At 38.0% G+C, this 23770-nt stretch overlaps 2 protein-coding genes across 8 annotated transcripts in view; one reads left to right on the top strand and one right to left on the bottom strand.

Annotated features, from left to right (window-relative positions):
• Nucleotides 1-154: 154 nt before the first annotated feature.
• Nucleotides 155-7861, bottom strand: LOC133539914 (gastrula zinc finger protein XlCGF57.1-like). The gene is made up of 2 exons (XM_061882247.1): nt 7432-7861; nt 155-2305 (listed from the first exon to the last, which is right to left on the bottom strand). Exons 1-2 carry the CDS (start codon nt 7553-7555, stop codon nt 1035-1037), a joined length of 1395 nt encoding a protein of 464 aa, XP_061738231.1. The 5' UTR covers nt 7556-7861; the 3' UTR covers nt 155-1034.
• The window catches only part of LOC133539906 (gastrula zinc finger protein XlCGF57.1-like), a 27774-nt gene continuing 6151 nt past the window's right edge, over nt 2148-23770 (top strand). For 4 of the 7 annotated variants that reach the window (XM_061882231.1, XM_061882232.1, XM_061882226.1 and 1 more), the window contains exons 1-3: nt 7982-8412; nt 12204-12251; nt 15712-15945. In XM_061882231.1, coding sequence (XP_061738215.1) covers nt 8304-8412; nt 12204-12251; nt 15712-15945 — 391 coding nt within the window. In that variant the 5' untranslated portion in view covers nt 7982-8303. Of the gene's footprint in view, nt 2243-2446; nt 2529-7981; nt 8413-12203; nt 12252-15711; nt 15946-23770 lie in introns of those variants that run through there. The other 3 variants (XM_061882229.1, XM_061882230.1, XM_061882228.1) reach the window with 3 other exon arrangements.

Consider the following 23770-nt stretch of genomic DNA (forward strand, 5'->3'; position numbering starts at 1 on the left):
ACAGTTTCGAAAAGTCTAAATAAAAGAAAGCAAATGTGAATGAAACCTATATTTTGATAAACAATCATATATTAATCTTTCAGCACATACACAATGTTGACATCTATAGTTATGTTTTGATAAACAATCATGAATTAAAATTTCAGCACATACACAATGTTGACATCTATGGTTATATTTTGATAAACAGTCACAAATGAATCTTTCAGCTCATATACAATGTTGACATTTTGATAAACAATCATAAATTAGTCTTTCAGCACATACACAATGTTGACATCTATAGTTATATTTTGATAAACAATAATAAATTAATCTTTCAGCACATACACAATGTTGACATCTATAGTTATATTTTGATTAAAAAAAACATGTTACTCGTAAACAGTGCGTGCAACAACAACAACAAACTTGGCAGTAGAGGTGAAGTTAAATCATGAAATGCAATCTTACCCCGGCAAAAACAATACATATTTATCAGGGAGAGTCTTGGTACCAACAACGTCCTTGACTTAGCCACACACAAGAAAGTAGTATACATTCATGCTTTTCTAAGTTTCCATCTGTTTTGTTGTGTAGAATGATGTTCGGAGCACAATTGTTTCAAATGTCTGGGAATATCACCGATGTATAATCCTTGATTTCACTCGACACACACAAGAAAGTAGTATACATTCATGCTTTTCTAAGTTTCCATCTGTTTTGTTGTGTAGAATGATGTTTGGAGCACAATTGTTTCAAATGTCTGGGAACATCACCGATGTATAATCCTTGATTTCACTCGACACATCTTTTTTTGATAAAGTATAGGGATTTATTCCATTGCATAGTTGTTGTTTTTTTTTTTTAGATTTTTTTGCTCGTATATGCTTTTAGTGATAAAATGTAGGCCGCTTGCTTTCTCTGTTAGTTTGCACTCTGTTTGCTACACAGTAGCCATGTAGGCCCACCACTTTGTTTACTTCCGTTATAAAGTCACTTGACTGAATACAACTTATAATTCCACTCAAAGAGGACTTCCAAAAAAGGAAAAGTTATTTTCCTGTGTGTGTTCTCTTGTGTGAATGCATATTACTTTTGTCAGAGAATCTTTTACCACACACTGAACAGTTGAAAGGTTTTTCTCCTGTGTGCATTCTTATGTGTTTTTGTATATTACTTTTGTCCGAGAATCTTTTACCACACACTGAGCAGCTGAAAGGTTTTTGTCCTGTGTGCGTTCTCATGTGTGATTGAATATTACTTTGGTCAGAAAATCTTTTGCCGCACACTGAACAACTGAAAGGTTTTTCTCCTGTGTGTGTTCTCATGTGTCTTTGAAAACTATATTTGTCGGTGAAACCTTTACCACACACAATACAACTGAATTGTATATCTCCTGTGTGTGTTCTCATGTGCTTAGACAAGTTAAAGTTTTTAACAAAGCCTTTTGCACAAACTGAACAACGAAAGGGAGTTTCTCCTGTGTGTGTCCTCATATGTATTTGCATATGACCTTTGAGAGAGAATGTTTTACAGCAAACTGGACAACCGAAAGGTTTTTCTCCAGTGTGCGTTTTCATGTGTGTTTGCACGTGGCCTTTGAGAGAGAATTTTTTACAGCAAACTGAACAACTGAAAGGTTTTTCACCTGTGTGTGTTCTCATATGTCGAGTCAAATTACATTTTAAAAGAAACCCTTTTGCACAGACTGAACAAGCAAAGGGTTTATCTCCTGTGTGTGTTCTCATGTGTGATTTCATATTACTTTTTACAGAGAATTGTCTACCACAAAATGAACAACTGAAGGGTTTTTCTCCCGTGTGTATTCTCATGTGTGATTCCATATTTACATGAACGTCTGATGTTATGTCGTCACTATCTGATAGTGGAGCTAAGAGCTTGTCCGCTTGTGATCCTCCACAGTGGTCTCCATCTGTTTCTGTGGTCATATGTTGAGTTGAGCTGTTGCATGGAGGCTCCACCTCTCTCTTCTCTTCACTTGGACGATGATGAAGCTGTGAGTACTCAGGTGGTTTGTCTTCACGGTCTTGAGTCTTTACAGAGACAACAGTCAGTGGAAACTTAGTGAGACCAGCTTCCTCTTGCCCTAAAAGACACTCATCCTCCTGAGTGATCCAGAGTTCTTTCTCTTCCTCTTTAACTTGAAAGGAATATGGCTCCTCCTCTTCAACATGAAGTGGATGTGGCTCCTCTTCTTCCTCTTTAAAATGTGGGGGCTGTGGAACCTTCTGCTCCAAAGGTAAGCTGCTCACTTGCATTTGAGTGACACATTCTTCTCGATGTCCAATTCGCTGTTGGATGTCTGTCGAACACAAAAAAAACATTTTAACAGACATGTCAAGTAATATATAGCACAAGCAATACAAAAAGGGGACAGTTTGATGCTAAAATGTTTAACTTATGTCAACTTGTCTGTCAAAGTATATTTTTTTAATGTTTGCAGGCTTTGATTCTTGTATTTCAACACATTCACTGAATGTACCATCCATGCAGGGACTGGTCTCAGTACCATGAGTGAGTATTTGGTAAGTTCAAAGTGTCATCTTTTGATCTGGCCTTATTAGAAATTCCACACGCTTTCATGCACCTAATTAGTCAGATCCCCCAAATAAAAGTACAAATTTTGGCGTGGCTTGGTTAGGAGACCGGCCGCGCCATCAACCTAAGGATTCCAGGTTTGATCCTCAGCTTCTGCCATCCTAGTCACATTAGATTAGATTAGTTTATTTCAAAAGGGACAATGCAATGTCATAAAATGTCATAAAACACATGATTAACATGGTTAAAAAAGCCAGACCCAACCGCTCCGATCTCATGCTATCATCTGCCGTAAATACAACAGGTACTAAATAACACCGACTATCATGTTAGTGCCATTGGCCTAATTGTCACAGCTGCTGTTAAATTAGATTGAATGCCTTCTCATTTAGAAGAGCAAGATACAGTACATTTTAAAAATATTTCTGAAAGATGAGCCAGCACTGATAAAAATATTCCTAAAAGTTATATCAAAATATTTTAAACCTCAAATGTAAAGTGATGAACCATTTGTTTCTGTCCACATGTCATACTTGCCAACCTTGAGAACTCCGATTTTGGGAGGTGGGGGGTGGGGCGTGGTTAAGAGGGGAGGAGTATATTTACAGCTAGAACTCACCAAGTCAAGTATTTCATATATATATGTATATATATTTACACATATACACACACATAACACTCATCTACTAATTGTTGAGTTAAGGGTTGAATTGTCCATCCTTGTTCTATTCTCTGTCACTATTTTTCTAACCATGCTGAACACCCTCTATGATGATGCATTGCTGAGTGGCACGGACAAAAGTGCTTTCATCAAATGCAATAGAGTCTGGAATCTTCCATCTCTCCATAGCATGGCCCAAAACCGGTCAATCTTTGCTTCCTGAGGAAGATCTTCACTGCCAAGTACTTGGTAGTCCACTACTTCTTCCCGGAGGCTATCCAGGTCCAATCGCAACTGCGGCTTGGAACTTACAAGTGTATTCCTTCATCTTACTCGTCGTCGGCGTCGCCACGGCTGTATCTTCCTCGTTCTTCTGCTTCGTCTCCTTGTGTGCACATTTGTGCACTGCACTCTCTAAAAGCCGTAAATGTTATTGTCACATATGCATGTACAGTAGATGGCAGTATTGTCCTGTTTAAGAGTGTCACGACATTGCTGTTTACGGCAGACGAACGGCTTTACGATAGACAAAAACATGACTGCTGTTGTTGTGTGTTGTTACTGCGCTGGGAGGACGTTAATGAAACTGCCTAACAATAAACCCACATAAGAAAATAAGAACTCGCCCTCGATCATTCTACAGTTATAACGTCATTGGGCAGACATGCTGTTTATATTGTGGGAAAGCGGACGTGAAAACAGGCTGTACTCACTCAGGTCCGCATGAAGATGGAGGGGGTGTAGCCTCCAGCTTCGCCTGAATTTTGGGAGATTTTCGGGAGAAAATTTGTCCCGGGAGGTTTTCGGGAGAGGCGCTAAATTTCGGGAGTCGAGAGGGTTGACGAGTATGACATGTTGACCTATTACACCTAAACCTTAGTCCTAACCTCCATTTTGTCAAGACAGTCACAACCATGACTTAAAAAATGATTGACAATAAATGTTTACTTTCACTTATTGTTGCATGTATGTCCAATTCAGGAAGTGAAATTAGCTATGAAACTATGAATTATAATGACGACAATGTCAAATATATTTGGTGACTGTGTGAGTTTTGTGTAAACATGTTGATACACATTGTTGCAAACTGAGGAACATCAACCTTTCATACATATTGTGTGTCTGAAACTGTCTCGTTCTCATGAACAGGTTTTCATTATGTAAATCATAAATGACTGAGCTATTTTTTTGACTGTAAGAGAACTCTTGTGTTTAGATTGTGTGACAAACTTACAGAAGGAAGTGAACTACGAACACTAACGGAGTCAGTGGTTGCTATGAAGTTGAAAGGCGGAGAGCCTAATAAGAGCCGCTTCTTCCTTCCTCTTTTTGGACATACATTGTAAAAATAATTGAAAATATGTATGTGTTCGAAATAATCTTCAGCCAACCAGTAGTGCAATGATTTTTAGGAGTTTTTGTGTAGTTTATGTAATGTGTCTGTGTTGGGAGTTTGAGAAGTGGCATATGTTTAGACAGAGTTACAGAAAGTCGTGGTAAGAATGGATTGTGGTCAATCACAGTAGCCTGTGAATGGAGTTTGTGTGTCTTACTGCAACTTGCAACACTGTTTAGAAAAAGCCGAAGTCGCAACAGAGGACGGGCAAATTTGCAACGCTATTTGGCCGTTTGGGACATAGGACAAGAGAGAGCTATGTACCGTGTTTTCCGGACAGACTACCGATAAAACTTTTCTTTTCTTTGGTTGTTTTGGAGCTTTTGCCAGGATTGCAGTAATCGCACATAGGCGTTCTTTGTGTTATTTTAGTTTTCTGACGGCACGCAGGCTTTCGCATCGACTTCCATCTGTTTAACGAATGAGGGAAGGGGAAATTAAGTATGCCGTAAAGCAAGGCAGCACATTTGTAGTTTTTTGTGTGGCAGGGTTCCTGACACCCTCCACAGAGTCGTTAAGTGCCAGGGAGAGCGATATGGACCCACTCAGGTATCATTCAAAGAGTTGTAATTCCATGTTTCATCCCAAAACGTATCACAATATTTGATCAGGATTGGAAAAAAAAAAACTCCTACTAGAAAGGTTATTATTTTGTTATGTATATGTTAGAGAGGTAGCACATTCTGACCGCCATATTTAGCCATTAAGTAAGGCTCCCACTACCAGTCCCTAGTCGGGCACAACAACTCTTATTGTCCTAGTTCCTGGTGCACACTAAACCTTTGTTGTCACTCAAATTACTATTCCGATCTAAACTGGGATGACAATGAAAATGCAAGCTATTATTATTAGCGTCAGTGTGAACATTTTGGCGCTGTTTTTGTTTACATGTTTACTGGTCAGAAGACATTATGGAAATATATTTTAAAATAGTTACTTGTAGCGCCAGTGACAAAAAACTATCTACGCTATCTACTTTAAGCAATATCTTTAAATAGCTCATTTTAACGGGTCGCTCATTTCTTCTTTCTTTATTTAGTTTATTTCGAACATGAACACACTTACAGCATAATACATCACACAATTTCATATCATTTCACTTTACATCATGTCCGAAAAGGAGTAGGAAGAAGCAAAGCTTATTTAATCCTACCCCTTTCCCACTTCAGAGCGTTTACACATATATACATTGATTTACTGACATTTTTTTTTTATAGTAAAATGACATCCGTGAATGAGTAATAAAACACTTCTGTAATATATAATTAAGTCGGTCATTATTAATATACTGAGATGAAGAATATGTTATTTTCAATAAGGTTGAAAGTATTTCTCATAATTCTTCTTTGTACTTTGTAAGCACTATTAATTTGAACAACCTCTTAAACTGGATCATAAATGTGCAGTTTTTGACTTTAAATCCATTCCATAATTTAATTCCACATACTGATATGCTAAAGGTATTAAGTGTTGTACGTGCGTACAAATGTTTTAAATTAAATTTTCCTCTAAGGTTTTATTTCTCCTCTTTGATTGAGAAGAATTTTTGTACATTATTTGGTAGCAGGTTAGAGTTTGCTTTGTACATAATTTTACCTGTTTGCAATTTTACTAAATCGTTGAATTTTAATATTTTTGACTCAATAAATAAAGGGTTTGTGTGTTCTCTTTATCCAACATTATGTATCAGTCTAATTGACCTTTTTTGTAACACGATTAACGAATGTAGCGCACATGTGTAGTTATTTCCCAATATTTCTGCACAATAACTCAAATATGGTAACACTCGCGAGAATATGAAGTGATTTTTTTTCTTCCCCAGAACATATTGTACTTGTGCCTTGCCCGGAATGTTACTATAGAGCAGTGGTTCTCAAATGGCCGTACGCGTACCCCTGGGGGTACTAGAAGGTATGCCAAGGGGTACATGACTTTTTTTTTTAATATTCTAAAAATAACAACAATTCCAAAATCCTTTATAAATATATTCATCAAATAATACTTCAACAAAATATGAATGAAAGTTCATAAACTGTGAAAAGAAATGCAACAATGTAATATTCAGTGTTGACAGCTAGATTTTTGTGGACATGTTCCATAAATATCGATTTATGGAACTCTCTTTTTTTGTGAAAAAATGTTTAGAATGAAGTTGATGAATCCAGATGGATCTCTATTACAATCCCCAAAGAGGGCACTTTAAGTTGATGATTACTTCTATGTGTAGAAATCTGTATTTATAATCGAATCACTTGTTTATTTTTCAACATGGTTTTAGTTATTTTGTTATCTTTTTTTCCAAATAGTTCAAGAAAGACCACTACAAATGAGCAATGTTTTGCCCTGTTATACAATTTAATAAATCAGAAACTGATGACATAGTGCTGTATTTTACTTCTTTATCCCTTTTTTTCAACCAAAAATTATTTGCTCTGATTAGGGGGTACTTGAATTAAAACAAATGTTCACAGGGGGTACATCACTGAAAAAAGGTTGAGAAGCACTGCTATAGAGGGCTACTTTTGTCTGAAGTCTCCCACAATGTATTGTTAATAATCAGAGGCGGTATAGCTCGGTTGGTAGAGTGGCCGTGCCAGCAACTTGAGGGTTGCAGGTTCAATTCCCGCTTCCGCCATCCTAGTCACTGCCGTTGTGTCCTTGGGCAAGACACTTTACCCACCTGCTCCCAGTGCCACCCACACTGGTTTAAATGTAACTTAGATATTGGGTTTCACTATGTAAAGCGCTTTGAGTCACTAGAGAAAAGCGCTATATAAAATATAATTCACACATATAAAGTTAGTAAACATGTGAGAGTAAGAAGTAAACAAACCTGTTCTGTGTAACACAACTTGATGCTTCTTGAAAACAGCGTCCAGTAGTTGATGTCGTCGCTTCTTCTCTTCTTTCGTTGGACAAAGTTCCTCCTCGTACTCTGCTATCGGTCTTTCGCACATTTTCACACAATCACAACACTTTACACTCACACTTGATCTCTGCTTAGCGATGTGTTGGTAACTTCCACGTCTCAGTTTAGCAGCTAACAAGCTAAGCTAACTAGCAAGCTAAGCTAGGACGAGGAGCTTCAGAGTGCGCTCAGACTAATGTATCCGAATACAATTATTAATGATTTTTACTCTATCAAACATCATATATGTGTACATGTATGTAACGATTAAAAACACAGTAATATAATGGCCACAGTAACGTCTTCTCCGCCAAACGCCATCTTGTTTTACTTCATTTTGTTTCTCAGTTTTGTCAGATCTCGCGAGAAAAACAACCAACAAGCTCCTCTTCTTGTAGTGTGGGCCACAAAGCATAACGAGGAAATCCCGCTAAGAACCTGTGGAGGGCAGCAGTGCACCTAACATGCTCTACTAGTCTGCTGAAAATAGAAAGAAGAAGAAAAACGAGGAAAAGGCAAAATGGCGTTTGACGGAGAAGGCCTAAACCTGGGAATTATAGTCCTGTATTTGTAATTAGTGTATATATGTAGACATATATGCAGTCTAAAAGATTAAATATACTTAATAATTGTTTGTATTTGGATACATTGGTCTGAGCGTACTTTGACACGTCTCGTGCTAGCTTAGTTTGCTAGTTAGCTTAGCTTGTTAGCCGCTAACAAATAAACGTGGAAGTTATCAACACATCGCCAAGCAGAGATCAAGTGTGAGTGTAAAGTGTTGTGATTGTGTGAAAATGTGCGAAAGAAAGATTGCAGAGTACGAGGGGGAACTGTGTCCAAAGAAAGAAAAGAATGGGGTGGACGCTGTTTTCAAGAAACATCAAGTTGTTGAGCACGGAACAGGTTTGTTTACTTCTTACTCTCACGTGTTTACTCATTTCATATTTACATATAAACAGTATTCCTAAATATATTGTTTTAGCAATGAATCTCTTCTCATCTCTCTTCATCTCCCCGTGTTTAAATGCCTACTGAAATGAGATTTTCTTATTTAAACAGGGATAGCAGGTCCATTCTATGTGTCATACTTGATCATTTCGCGATATTGCCATATTTCTGCTGAACGGATTTAGTAGAGAACATCGACGATAAAGTTTGCAACTTTTGGTCGCTAATAAAAAAAGCCTTGTCTTTACCGGAAGTAGGCCTTTAACAATACAGAACACAAAAAAATATACCTAAACTAAGAGTGAACAGAAGAAAATAATTTTCCATCCTAATCAAAATTTGTATTTTTTTCACTCACATTTTATGTCTCCCACAACATTATTCATCTCTCCAACACCATTGTAATCAATTATGCAAATGAGCCAATGATGTCAAAATATCAACTATCAACTTCTACCAACTTTTATGACAGCATACAGCTACTGTCCTTACTGAGGAGTTAAAGGCCTACTGAAACCCACTACTACCGACCACGCAGTCTGATAGTTTATATATCAATGATGAAATATTAACATTGCAACAGTTGACTAAATTGCAATTTAAAATTTCTTGCAAAGTGTCGTGTTGAAAACGTCGCGGTATGATGACTCGGGTTGTAGCGGACATTATTTTCCGGCCTGATCCAAGCTATAAGTAGTCAGCTTTAATCGCATAATTAAACAGTATTCTGGACATTTGTGTTACTGATTCTTTTGCAATTTGTTCAAATAATAATGGAGAAGTCAAAGTAGAAGAATGGAGGTGGGAAAATTTTAGACTTTGGCCACACAAACACACGGTATTTCCTTGTTTAAAATTCCCAGAGGTAAAGCTTTACTATGGATCAGAGCGGTCAAGCGAACATGGATCCCGACTACATGTCAATCGGCAGTTTTTGGTGAGAAAATTGTGGGAATAAGTCGGCTCTTACCGAAGATCAGCAAAGCTTCCGTCCTACTGCAGCTGCCATGACTTCCCTCAGAGACTCTGGCGTCAACACACCCGTGGCCACACCCCTCCGACTTTCAGGTAATATTTAACTCACTAAAACTTTAGCAACATAGTAGGCAGATAAGGGATTTCCCAGAATTATCCTAGTAAAGGTGTCTAAAAACATCTGAAACGCTCCCACTGATCTCGCCTATTTTTTTTTTTAAACATTTTTTCTTTCTAGTGTTTCACTCTAAATTTCCTCATCCACGAATATTTCATCCTCACGCAAATTAAAGGCGAAATTGTCGCTTTTTCGGTCCGAATTTCTCTAGCTGCTGCTGGCTATGATTGTAAACAATGTGGGGATGTGAGAAGCTGTACAACCCGTGACGTCACGCACACATCGTTTATATATCAATGATGAAATCTTAACATTGCAACACATGCCAATACGGCCGGTTTAGTTGACTAAATTATAATTTTAAATTTCCCGCTGAGATTCCTGTTGAAAACGTCGCGGAACGATGACGCGATGATAACGCGTGTTTGTGACGTTATTGGTTGGAGTGGACATATTAGCCCAGCACTACTTACGGCTAAAAGTCGTCTCTTTTCATCGCACAATTAAACCGTATTTTGGACATCTGTGTTGCTGAATATTTTGCAATTTGTTCAATTAATAATGGATACGTCAGAGTAGAGGGATGGAGGTGGGAAGCTTTTAGTCTTTAGTCACACAAACACACAGTGTTTCCTTGTTTAAAATTCCCGGAGGTGAAGATTTACTATGGATCAGAGCGGTCAAGCGAACATGGATCCGTCTACATGTCAACCGGCAGTTTTCGGTGAGAAAATTGTGGAAATAAGTCGCCTCTTATCGGATATCAGTGGAGCCAGCGACCTCCTGCAGCTGCCGTGACTTCTCTCAGAGAATCTGGCGTCAACACACCCGTGGCCACACCCCTCCAACTTTAAGGTACTATTTAACTCACTAAAACACTAGCAACACAATAGGCAGATAAGGGATTTTCCAGAATTATGCTAGGAAATGTGTCTAATAACATCTGAATCGCTCTCACTGCAATTGCCTTTTTTTTCTTTTTTCTAGTCCTTCACTCTAAATTACCTCATCCACGAATCTTTGGGGAAATTGTCACTTTCTCGGTCCGAATAGCTCTTGCTGCTGCTGGCTATGATTATAAACAATGTGAGGATCTGAGGAGCCCTACAACCAGTGACGTCACGAGCACATCGTCTGCTACTTCCCGTAAAGGCAAGGCTTTTTTATTAGCGACCTAAAGTTGCGAACTTTATTGTCGATGTTCTCTACTAAATCCTTCCAGCAAAAATATGGCAATATCGTGAATTTATCAAGTATGACACATAGAATGGACCTGCTATCCCCTTTTAAATAAGAAAATCTCATTTCAGTAGACCTTTAAATATTACAGTGTACCACTTGTGGTTCTCGGGCTTCACCACAGCTCTGTACAGTGTGAGCATTTTACAGTACGAGCATTTTAGTCACATTTTCCACTAAAAATAGATAGTGCAAGTTTTTGGGAAAAAAAAAAAGTAGGACACATTCAAAGACTTTTAATTTTAATTCTTTCATCACATTTTGCTCCCAAAATAAATCCATCAAAAGTTGATCAAGACAGAGCAAATTTTTACCCTATCAGTATATCATGTTTGAAATAAACGTAAACCTTGACCATAACCAAATGGACAAGTAATTGACGTGGAAGTGTCACTCTGTGTGCACCGCAAATCTGTGTCCTCCTCCATGCACAGAGGGGAGCGGTGCTCCAGTAGCTCACACACAGTCTTAGTTAGAGGAACTGTTTTTTCTTTTTCACCATCCTAAAACTTGACTGCACTCGAGGGTTAGTTTCTTATTTTCAATTTTTTCGAACAAGCAATACAATTACAATGGAGGGAATATTGAACAACAAATCAATGACTGAAGTGGGAAACTTGTCGTTCAAACAATGCCCTGAGCATAGACTTGCTGACGTCACTAGGCAACAGGCACCGTTTTTTTTTAAAAACACACACTGCTTCCATATGGTAAATGTGTTATACAGGTATGGTGCATTTCTGCCTTCAAGGTACTGAAAATGCTTTGACACTATTTCTCAACTCTGTACACTGCTGCTGGAATTGTACTTTTCCTGAGGGAACTCTCCTGAAGGAATCAGTAAAGATCTATCCATCTATCTATATATCTATCTCCACATTCACCCATTCACAAACACATTCACCCATTCACACACTGATGGTGGGAGCTGTTGTTTTAAAGACGATTGGAGATTATATTCATATATTTTATATTATTTCCAAGACTATCTTTTTTCTTCTCTAAAAACACCTCTTAAGTTGGGCTCCATTAAAGAAAACCTACTTTTCTTACTTGTTTGTACCTGTTTTTTTGTATTTGGGATCCACATCAGTCTTGAAAATGTAAAATCAAGGCATGGTGGATAACGTCAACAAATACTTCCAGGTATGGGTTATTTTATGGGCCATACTATATTGGGGTATGAGTTTTGATCCATATAATCCAGTTCTACACTCGTGTTAGCGACAGTGCTAGCACACTTTAGGGATGTTCTCTGGGTTTGAGTGTTTCAGTAGGCCTTATAATGGCATTATTTATATGTATGTACATGTGTGCCTTGTTTGAGTGTTAATAATGAAATTGTGATATTTGAGACATAACATATTGCTACTAAATTTTTTTTGTGCTACTATTTTTTTTTTCCATTTACTAGCACCGATGCTGCAAGTGAAAAAGCCAAGCGTACAGCCCTGCACTACTGGTATGCCAAATAATTACTTATTTTCCTATAGTCAAACTGAGTGTTTTGTTACAGTAGCCAATATTAAACATGTAGTACTTGTAAAACAAAACTTCTGCCTCATGTTTAATGACTATTTAGGCTCACTACGCTACTGTATTTTAATGTTTGTCATGATGGTGGTACTTGGAGAGCCAAATGTTTTCTGAAGTGGTACTTGATGAAAAAAAAATGTTTGAGACCCACTGTGTTCGAGTATCAAATATGATCAAACGACTAAAGGATTGTGATAGTCACGAACGAACCAGATCTGTGACTGGCTCATTAACATGAATGATGGCTTTGTGTTTATTTGAACCGTGACCATGCTGAAATATTTACATCGCACTCTGTACACCAAGGCACACACAGTAGAAGCTTTGCAGTGGGTGAGCGTCTCCTCTCTGCTCTGACTGGAATGGGACTTTATTGTCATGGCACTTAAATGTACAAGGAAAATGTGTTTTCAGTACCGAGCTGTCCAAGAGCAGAAACACAGTAAGGCAGGGGTGTCCAAACTTTTTCCACTGAGGGCCGCAGACTGAAAAATCAAAGTATGCGGGGGCCATTTTGATATTTTTCTTTTTTAAAAGCAATACAATAGTTGTTGTTTTTTTTACCTTTATGGCTTTCCTCAAGTTTGGTCCCCGGTCTCCGGAAGGGTCTTAGTCATAAAAATGTCAGATTTTTTTTTTTTTTTTTTTTTCATTTAACGCTTGAATCAACTTCAGGTCTGTCTGTCGCTATAAAAAATGTTTAAATTTTGTTTTTTATGTTTATGGCCTTTAGGTCAAAACCCTTATTTATATGGCAAACACACAAACTATGCAACATTTTCCCCCAAAACATTTCAAAATTGAATTTTTGACGTGAAGTAATTGGAACCCTAAATAGGTCAATAATTCAGAACAATAAAAAAAGAATAAGTGTTGAAAATAAGCCAAATGTATATTTATATTTTTTTTACTTTTAACGCTTAAGTCTGTGGATCTCTTGATTATAAGATTTTACAATTTTTTTCATACTTTTTTGTTTGTTTGATCGATGCCAGTTTTGTGAAAGAAAACTTTGTTTCGCACAAAATATGCAGTATTATCCCCCCAAAATATTTGAATGTGAAATTGTTCTAGTGAAGTAATTGGAGCCTTCAGCAGGTCAATAACAGTCCGAATGGCAGCTTTGTGTTTTAGTGTCAACACTGCAACTTTTTCATGTTACATGTCACTGTTTACTCTTTTATTACACTCTTTTATGTTGAACATTTTTATTATAGTATTTTTTTAGAATGGGCCGGGGGCCATTAACAAATTAGCTGGGGGCCACAAATGGCCCTTGGGCCGCACTTTGGACACACCTGCAGTAAGGGGACCACCTGGGAGCAGCGAGGACATTAACTGCAGAGTTTTACGCGCGTCCATGTCTCCAAAACATCCCCAAAAGTCGCTAGATTTGTCGCTAGTTGCTTTGGAGCAGGGGTGCCCATTACGTCGATCGCGAGCTACCAGTCGACCGCGGGGGGTGTGTCAGTCGATCTCCAGCCAGGCTTTTAAAAAAAATAGACCTAAAAATTTGTGATCATCAATCTTCACCAAGACGTCACTTAAATGACATTCACGGTACCGGAGGGTCTTGTGAGATGACGCTGGCTGCTGCAAGATCATTATTATGAAAATATAACCGAGAGGAAGGCGAGAAACACTTTTTATTTCAACAGACTCTCGCGCCGTACCTTCCGTCAAAACTCTAAAGGCCGACTGCATATTTCCTATCTTCACAATAAAAGCCCTGCTTCATGCTGCCTGCACTAACTAAATACAGAGTCTCGGAAAACTGGCGTGCACAAGCGATCCCTCAGAAAGCTGGCGTGCACATCAGTTGTGCACGCCAGCTTTCCGAGACTCTTATTTTGTTAGCGCAGGCAGCATGAAGCAGGGCTTTTATTGTGAAGATGTGCAGTCAGCCTTTAGAGTGTTGACGGAAGGGACGGCGCGAAAGTCTGTTGAAATAAAAAGTGTCATCTCACAAGACCCTCGGGTGCCGTGAATGTCAATCAAGCAATCTACGGAATTTGCCGCCAATGTTTTTCTTGTAAAGTGTATGGAAACTGGATGAATTAGATGCCAAAAACCAACCACTTTCATGTGGTATTGTACAGAAAGGAAAACTTTTTTTCTCCTCCATTTGAAAATGTGGGCGTTATCATCGTTACTGTCTGATTCCAATCAATGCAAGTCATCAGAATCAGTTAATACACCAACTTATATTCTTGTCTTTGTGAAAAAAAGACATCTATAAGTGTTACACATGCTTGTATTATCATTAAACACATTTAACTTGTTTACAAAAATGTCTCTTTCATAAATAAATAAATATAAATGATATATATAAATGAGGTAGATCCCCTCGAGTTGGTCAATTGAAAAGTAGCTCGCCTGCAGAAAAAGTGTGGGCACCCCTGCTTTGGAGAATGAAAGTCACTAGATTTAGTGAGAAAGTCGCCAAGTTGGCAACACTGCACTGAGGTGTGTGAAAGAAAGACCCCAAGACCCGCCTTACGTTGTTTCTGATTGGTATAAATTGCGTGGTGTCTGTTGTGATTGGTTATCTCCATCAACCAATCATAGTCATTCAAACTACGGACAGTTGCGAGGACCAAATTTATAATTATGAATAAAAGATATAGAGTTGTGAATGGGGAATATAAGCGTGAGAAATGTCGCAAGTGGCGTGAAAAAGGGTGAAATTGCAAGCGTAAGGCTTGGCAGCTTTGCATATTTCAATGAGCCCAGTAGTCAACAGTTGATTTATGAAAAGAACATAAAGGTGAATGACTTTCCTTCAGCGGGTAGTAGATGGTCTCCAAGTGAATGTGGGAGCTGTGCTCTAAAGAGGAATTGTTGATGGACTTACTCCATAAAAACGCCACTTAGTAAAACATGTTTTGTCAGAGTTCCTTTTGGCCCAGCCAAAAAAACGACCATAAAGGATAGTATTTTATATGATGATGAAAACATAGTATACATGTTTTGGAATGCACATTTTTTATTTCCATTACATTTAAGTAATGATTATGACTATTATTAAAAGGTTGTGGTTAAGGTTAGAGATAAGGTTCAGGTGTAATAGGCCGACATGTACACATAATTAATTGGTTACTCATTTTACACCAGTGAGTGTAAAGTTAAGAATGCTTCAATCAATGCTGGCTCGTACATATGGTATAAAGACTTTTCAAATTACCCTCTTCCAATTTCCAAACCTGTTTTTTATTCACTGTACCTCCTATAGAAGTCATTTTAGTGGCTGGGACAAAAGGAAGTATTTCCCCTGGTTTTTATTGTGTTTTAGCTACACTTTTTAAAACAACCTGCAAAAGAACACAAATAATCTCATTGTGTTGATTATATTCTCTAATAATCTTATTTATTTATTTACCCAACAGACGTCCAGCAGCCCCCCCACATCAAAGAGGATCATCTACTTCCCCCCTTTTTAAAAGACGCGGATGCAGAGCCATCCCACATTAAAGAGGAAGAGGAGGAAGTGTGGATCACTCAGGAGGAAGAGTGTCTTCTTGGGCAGGAGGAGGCTGATCTCACTAAGTTTCCACTGACTGTTGTCTCTGTGAAGACTGAAGACAAATCACCTGAGTCCTCACCGCTTCATCACAGTCCAAGTAAGAACAACATCCACATATCAGTTTATTCTCAGAGCATTCAATCCATCACAACTGGGCTGTTCAGTTTGTTTTAGAAGACGTTTGGCCTCATATTCAAGTAGGCTTCATCACTTTGTACTTACAGAATTAAAGTCTTAATCTTTAGTACTATCATAATAATGTAAAAAATCATAAATTACTTCCTTGAAATGTCCCCAAAATTATAATAACAATATTTTTATTTGAAATAAATACATCAACTACCGTATTTTTCGGATTCTAAATCGCTCCGGAGTATACGTCACACCGGCCGAAAATGCATAATAAAGAAGGAAAAAAACCACATATAAGTCGCATTTTTGGGGGAAATTTATTTGAAAAAATCCAACACCAAGAATAGACTTTTGAAAGGCAATTTAAAATAAATAAAGAATAGTGAAAAGGCTGAATAAGTGTACGTTATATGACGCATAAATAACCAACGGAGAACGTGCCTGGTATGTTAACATAACATATTGTAGTAAGAGTCTTTCAAATAACTAACATATAGAACATGCTATATGTTTACCAAACAATCGGTCACTCCTAATCGATAAATCCGATGAAATCTTCTTCCTCGATGTCGCTTCTAAACAACTCGGCCAACTCCAAAGGTATGTGCTGCTTCCTCTTGTCGTTTTCTGCTGCATATTTCACTACGTCCAGCTTGTATCCTGCAGTACATGATCTCCCTTTCGGTGCCATTTTTGTTCAGCCCTTCTCAGTTTTTATAAGTTACCGCCAACGATGAAATGATCCATCTTAATAGCTACGGCAGTAGTACATAGCAGTTAGCATTCCATGACCCTCCCCTGCCGAATTCTTATTGGTTCACGTGTGTGTGTGTGACGATTGCTGACATTTTCTTCGTCTCTCCCGCGAATGAGATAAATAATATTATTTGATATTTTACGGTAATGTGTTAATAATTTCACACATTAATCGCTCCGGAGTACAGTGGGGCAAAAAAGTATTTAGTCAGCCACCGATTGTGCAAGTTCTCCCAATTAAAATGATGACAGAGGTCTGTAATTTTCGTCATAGGTACACTTCAACTGTGAGGGACAGAATATGAAAAAAAAAAAATCCAGGAATTCACATTGTAGGAATTTTAAAGAATTTATTTGTAAATTATGGTGGAAAATAAGTATTTTGTCAACCATTCAAAGCTCTCACTGATAGGTTTTGGCTCAAAATCTCACGATACATGGCCCCATTCATTCTTTCCTTAACACGGATCAGTCGTCCTGTCCCCTTAGCAGAAAAACAGCCCCAAAGCATGATGTTTCCACCCCCATGCTTCACAGTAGGTATGGTGTTCTTGAGATGCAACTCAGTATTCGTCTTCCTCCAAACACGACGAGTTGAGTTTATACCTAAAAGTTATATTTTGGTTTAATCTGACCACATGACATTCTCCCAATCCTCTGCTGTATCATCCAAGTATCCATTTTGGTATAAACTCAACTCGTCGTATTTGGAGGAAGAAGAATACTGAGTTGCATCCCAAGAACACCACACCTACTGTGAAGCATGGGGGTGGAAACATCATGTTTTGGGGCTGTTTTTCTGCTAAGGGGACAGGACGATTGATCCGTGTTAAGGAAAGAATGAATGGGCCATGTATCGTGAGATTTTGAGCCAAACCTCCTTTAATCAGTGAGTGAGAGCTTTGAATGGTTGACTAAATACTTATTTTCCACCATCATTTACAAATAAATTCTTTAAAATTCCTACAATGTGAATTCCTGGATTTTTTTCCCATATTCTGTCTCTCACAGTTGAAGTGTACCTATGATGAAAATTAAAGACCTCTGTCATCATTTTAAGGGGGAGAACTTGCACAATCGGTGACTGATTAAATACTTTTTTGCCCCACTGTGTATGTCGCACCCCCGGCCAAACTATGAAAAAAAACTGCGACTTATGGTCCGAAAAATATGGTGATTATCTGTACAGCCCGGTCAGAACTTCTGGAGCAGGACTAGTGTGTGGTGCTTTGTATGTTACTGAAGAGTTTAGCTAGCAACGCATCTTTGGAAAGCCCACAGCAAAGCACAGCACAGTTACAGTATATGTGTAAGATGGTAAGTGCAAGTTCAACCATTTGTGGCTGTAGAACAAATCCTTTAATGCGTGGTTGAAGCTAGTGAACAGAAACGTATAACTTTTTTTTTTTTTTACCAACGTCACAACTAAAGCCATATTGGAGAACAGCGTTTGTAAATATTGTGGTGAAAGGAAGTGTAAAGATGATGGAAAAGTCGAAAATCTGGGACAAGTCTGTGTCAAATGATGGTAAAACACCTGCACATTATACAAAACCCAAAACCAGTGAAGTTGGCACGTCGTGTATTTTGTAAATAAAAACAGAATACAATGATTTGCAAAACCTTTTCAACTTATATTCAATTGAATAGACTGCAAAAACAAGATGTTTATTGTTCAAACTGAGAAACATTTTTTTTTTTTTGCAAATAATCGTTAACTTAGAATTTAAGAGCAAAAAGTCTTGCTGGTCAATGTTATCCCATTAGGTGGAGGTTCGACAGTGATCATATCTCAAACCGCTGATCGTCATTCATGCCAGCAGGAGTGTCGCAAAGCCTGTTATGGAGTGTCTTTTTTATTAATGTTGAGTGAAAATAGCAGCATGCTTACATTCAAACATACAATAAATCATCTTATAGTATGTTTAAAGCCAGCAAGGCAGTGTTGTTGAGCTTTGGAAAAGACAGCGCACAACCGTGACGTCATCACAGGTCTCTGTTTGTTCCGTGTACACGCATGCGCTGAGCGCAGAGTTTTGGAACTCTACACATTGGCCAGCATTTGTAAAAGTCTGCGTTTTTAAGACAAAAGTATGCATCTGCGTGTGGACAAGAGGCCTAAACGCAGAGATAAGTATGCGTTTATTAAGTATCCGTGTTGGTGTGTTCATGGCCTTTAGAAGTGTGTTTGCACTGTGGAGGAACATTAGCCGCTAGCGACGGTGCTATGTTGGGGGTTCATTCGTTAGCTTGTCCCTGTGAAATTAGCGAAACGGCTAGAATGTGTCTTTAACATGCATTTTTACGATATCCAAAGCCCTATTGTTGGCCTAATTTATATCATTTGTATCGCGTATATATCGTGCAACCTTAATAAGATCAGAATTTTCCCCAGCTTGCCAATACACTTGCAGCGTGTATAGGGGGCGTGGTCAATATGACGGTACCATACAATTTGCGTAACAGTCGAAGATGTATATATTTTCTTTAAAAAAAACGCTAAAAAATGTACATACATATGAAAACATACAAAAACTAATATGTGTTATTATTAATGAGCATTAACATATTTTTGCTTATATCGATTTGCTCTATCTTTTCACGTTATTATTGTACAACGTAACACAGACAGTATACCAGCGGCGGCTGCTGGTGTTTTGAGTCGGGGAAGCTCATTTTCAGCTATAGTCTTAAACATGAGTACATTGTCCAATAGTACCGATAAAGGTTCTCATTCATCCAGGTCGTTGTCATCTCAGGGCGGTCAATGTTTTGCAAGTGGACTGCTTGGTTTGTCTTGGAAGACGTTCCGCTGCTCCTCCTCTGAGGCTTCATCAGTTTGTGCTCATCGACTTGGATTGGTCAGATCTAGTCCTGAGGATGAGCCGTGAAATGTCTTCCAAGACAAACCAAATTGTCCAATTACAGATGAAATATATAAAGATGCTAGATTGTACAAAGAAAAGGTCACTTAAAAGATTATAAAATTCTTCATATCATTGAATTAATATTAAAAAAAAATGTATTAGCAATGTTTTATATTTCAAGATGGCTGATTGGCTCATTTAAGTTGTAGGAAGAAGAAACCGAACAAAGTGCAGAAGAAACCATCTCACATTGTCATTTGTTCTAACTTATATCAAGCTGTTGAACAATGCAACAAAATTGTGCAATAGAGCAATTAACACAAACATTTCTGCCCCTTTATATTGAACCTTATGTCCCTGTTGCCATTTACCATTCTGTATTTTCTGCTTTTAGCTCTGCTTCGTTATTTTTTTTTTTTTATTATTGCCTTACGATATTTTATGCCTTACGAAGCAATAATGTAACCCAATAAAGTGTACTTACTTACTCTACCACGCATCCAACACAAGTCCTCCTGGTATTTCTGTTTTTGTCCCAGTTCTCCACAGACCAATGGTAAATCCACAAAAAAATTAAAAATAAGGAAAATAATCCACATAGTGCTGCAAAACGATCTGGCTAACAGCTGGTCCAGTCGGCATCTGACGTCGGTTTCCGCTTCTGCCTAGTGCGACAGCGCCCGATGCCTTTTATATTCCCACATTCATTTACATTAAAAGCCATAATTATTCGATGTGCCTGAAACAGTTCATTTTTATTCATAAATGAATGACATAAGTCTATATTATCTGATTCTCAGCTAAGCCAATGCTAATTGTGACTGATAATACAAAGTATCAATATCAGCATTGGTATGACCAATACTGCCCCAGTAACTACTTTGTATCGGATCCACCTACACATTTGTAGTATCACCCAAAACTGATGTAAAATATCCAAACTACAGAAGAATTAAGGCTGGGCGATATTGCTTTTTTTTAATATCACAATATTTTTAGGCCATATCGCGATATACGATATATATTACGATATTTTGCCTTGGCCTTGAATGAACACTTGATGCATATAATCACAGCAGTATGATGATTCTATGTGTATACATTAAAACATTCTTCTTCATACTGCATTCATATATGCTACTTTTAAACTTTCATGCAGAGAGGGAAATCACAACTAAGTCAATTGACCAAAAGTGTATTTATTAAAGTTATTAAGCAATGGCACAAACATTCAAGTCATTTCCAAAACATAAAGTGCAAGATTGTCAGAGACATTTTAAGTGTAAAATAAAAATGAGCTGCATAATAGGAAATCAAATAGTATTCGTCCTTCACTATGTGGTATGTTACTAATGTTATGAAATTCTCTTCATTCTCTAGCGAGTGACTTTTCAAATGATGCTACATATTAGCAGTAATGCTACTTTTTATAGCAAGGCTTGTGCCGCATGCTTGACTTATTACGGTTATCTGTTCGACATATTCCCACTTGAAGCCGAACCACCGCCAGACGATGGAAACCCTGCTGTTTTTATTGGGAATTAAGTCTTCCTTCATTCGTTACCAGATCCGCACCTTCTTTCTCTCGTACGGCTACGTTAGCAGCTAACGTAGCCCAGTATGCTACCTCTCTGCTCTGCGAGGGCGTACACGTATGTGACGTATGAATGAATGTGCGCCTGCTTGTCTGTGAGGAGAGACAGGAAAGAGTGAGAAGAGCCTGAATGCCCGCAGCTAAAAGCAACTGCGTGAGAATGTATACTCTGATGTTACGATATAGTCATTTTCTATATCGCACAGAGACAAACCCGCGATATATCGTATATGTCGATATATCGCCCAGCCCTAAGAAGAATAAGTCATTATTACCTTTGAACAGAAGTGTAAATAGAACATGTTGAAACAGAAAGTAAGATGATATTAACAGTAAATGACCAAGTAGAATAATAAAAGTTTTGATAAAATAATACAACTGTAAATTGTGTAATATGTTACTGCAAATGTCAGCAACTTAATTAGGAGACGTGTTAACCTGTTTTAAAATGGTTCTGATATTGATTCTTTGTTGTGTCTGTTCCTGTCTCTGAATCAACTACATCAAGCTGGCCATGTCTGTCGGCAGACACTCTGGCAAATTCAATGGGGGTCTGGTGGCAGATTTCTTGCCAGTGGCGCAACTTGAATCCCTCCCTGTTAGTGTTGTTACACCCTCCGACAACACACCGACGAGGCATGATGTCTCCAAGGTTCCAAAAAATAGTCGAAAAAACGGAAAATAACAGAGCTGAGACCCGGTGTTTGTAATGTGAAAATGAAAATGGCGGGTGTATTACCTCGGTGACGTCACGTTCGGAAAATAACAGAGCTGAGACCCGGTGTTTGTAATGTGAAAATGAAAATGGCGGGTGTATTACCTCGGTGACGTCACGTTCTGACGTCATCGCTAAAAGACCGATAAACAGAAAGGCGTTTAATTTGCCAAAATTCACCCATTTAGAGTTCGGAAATCGGTTAAAAAAAATACATGGTCTTTTTTCTGCAACATCAAGGCATATATTGACGCTTGCATAGGTTTGGTGATAATGTTCCCCTTTAAGCACTTTTAATGATAACGACATTAAATGTTGCTGAAGTCTGTCTGCCCTCCTGTAGCGTCATCGCCATCAGTCTGCAAAAATAAGAATGGCGGGCACCCGCGGTGGTAGAGAAACTTTCGGCTACAGCATGATTGCAAAAGTTTCAACAAATACAAAGGCCACAACACTATATCATGAATCCGCAGCAAAGAACGCGACGGACAAAACCGGCGTGGCAGCGGAGCAAGTTTTGCTGATGGACCGACTTCCTGAGCGAAGTTAGAAAAATTAAGTTCCGTCTTTATATTGTCTTGTTTTGGCTTACAGCCGTTGTTTTGTGGCTTTATGTTGTTGGGTTCTGGTGTTTACATTTGTTCTGACTTTTCTTGACTACTGTAGCTGTTTATTGAAATGAGAGAAGTGGCAGGTCAAACCATTGTTCATTTAATCAGAAGGGATGATGATTGCACTTTATTTTAGATATTAATATTGTATTAGTTTTATGTTGAAAAACAAAAGCAACATTGGGAGGTAAATCTACTGTTAAATTGTTGTTTACTTTACTTTTTAAATTTTTTTATTCTTTGATGTTGAAAATGTGAGCAGAAAATGTTTCGTCTTGTTAATTGAAGCACTTTATTCAAATAAGATGTGAATGCATTGGTCATTAAATTGTTGTTTGTATCATAATTCACTGATAGGTCATTCCCTTAAAAGAAATAACAGCAATATAGGAAACCTCACCTGCAGTGTCCAGTATTTTTTTCACACTCACACTGGTCTAATTTTTTGGGGTTAAAAATTACTGAATCCATTTCAACTCACTGAATTGTATCGTATCCTTCGAAATAAACTAAAATTGTACATCTTAACGATTCAATTCGAATCATAATTATATGTTGTGATGCAATTTAGTTACAAAACCCAAAACCAATGAAGTGGTCACCTAAATTGTAAGTAAAAACAGAATCCAATAATTTGCAAATCCTTTTCAACCTATATTCAATTGAATAGACTGCAAAGACAAGATACGTAATGTTCGAACTTAGAAACTTTGTTATTTTTTGCAAATACTAGCTCATATGGAATTTGATGCCTGCAACATGTTTCAAAAAAGCTGGCACAAGTGGCAAAAAAGACTGAGAAATTTAAGGAATGCTCATCAAACACTCATTTGGAACATCCCACAGGTGAATAGGCTAATTGGGAACAGGTGGGTGCCATGATTGGGTATAAAAGCAGCTTCCATGAAAGGCTCAGTCATTCACAAACAAGGATGAGCGAGGGACACCACTTTGTGAACAAATGCCAGAGCAAATTGTCGAACAGTTTAAGAACAACATTTCTCAACACGCTATTGCAAGGAATTTAAGGATTTCACCATCTACGGTCCGTGGTATCATCAAAAGGTTCAGAGAATCTGTAGAAATCACTGCACGTAATAAACATTGAATGCCCGATACCGTTGATCCCTCAGGAGGTACTGCATCAAAAACCGACATCAGTGTGTAAAGGATATCACCACATGAGCTCAGGAACACTTCAGAAAACCGCTGTCAGTTACTACAGTTTGTCGCAACATCTGCAAGTG

Source organism: Nerophis ophidion, linkage group LG21, assembly GCF_033978795.1.
Source record: "Nerophis ophidion isolate RoL-2023_Sa linkage group LG21, RoL_Noph_v1.0, whole genome shotgun sequence".
NCBI classification, from domain to species: domain Eukaryota; kingdom Metazoa; phylum Chordata; class Actinopteri; order Syngnathiformes; family Syngnathidae; genus Nerophis; species Nerophis ophidion.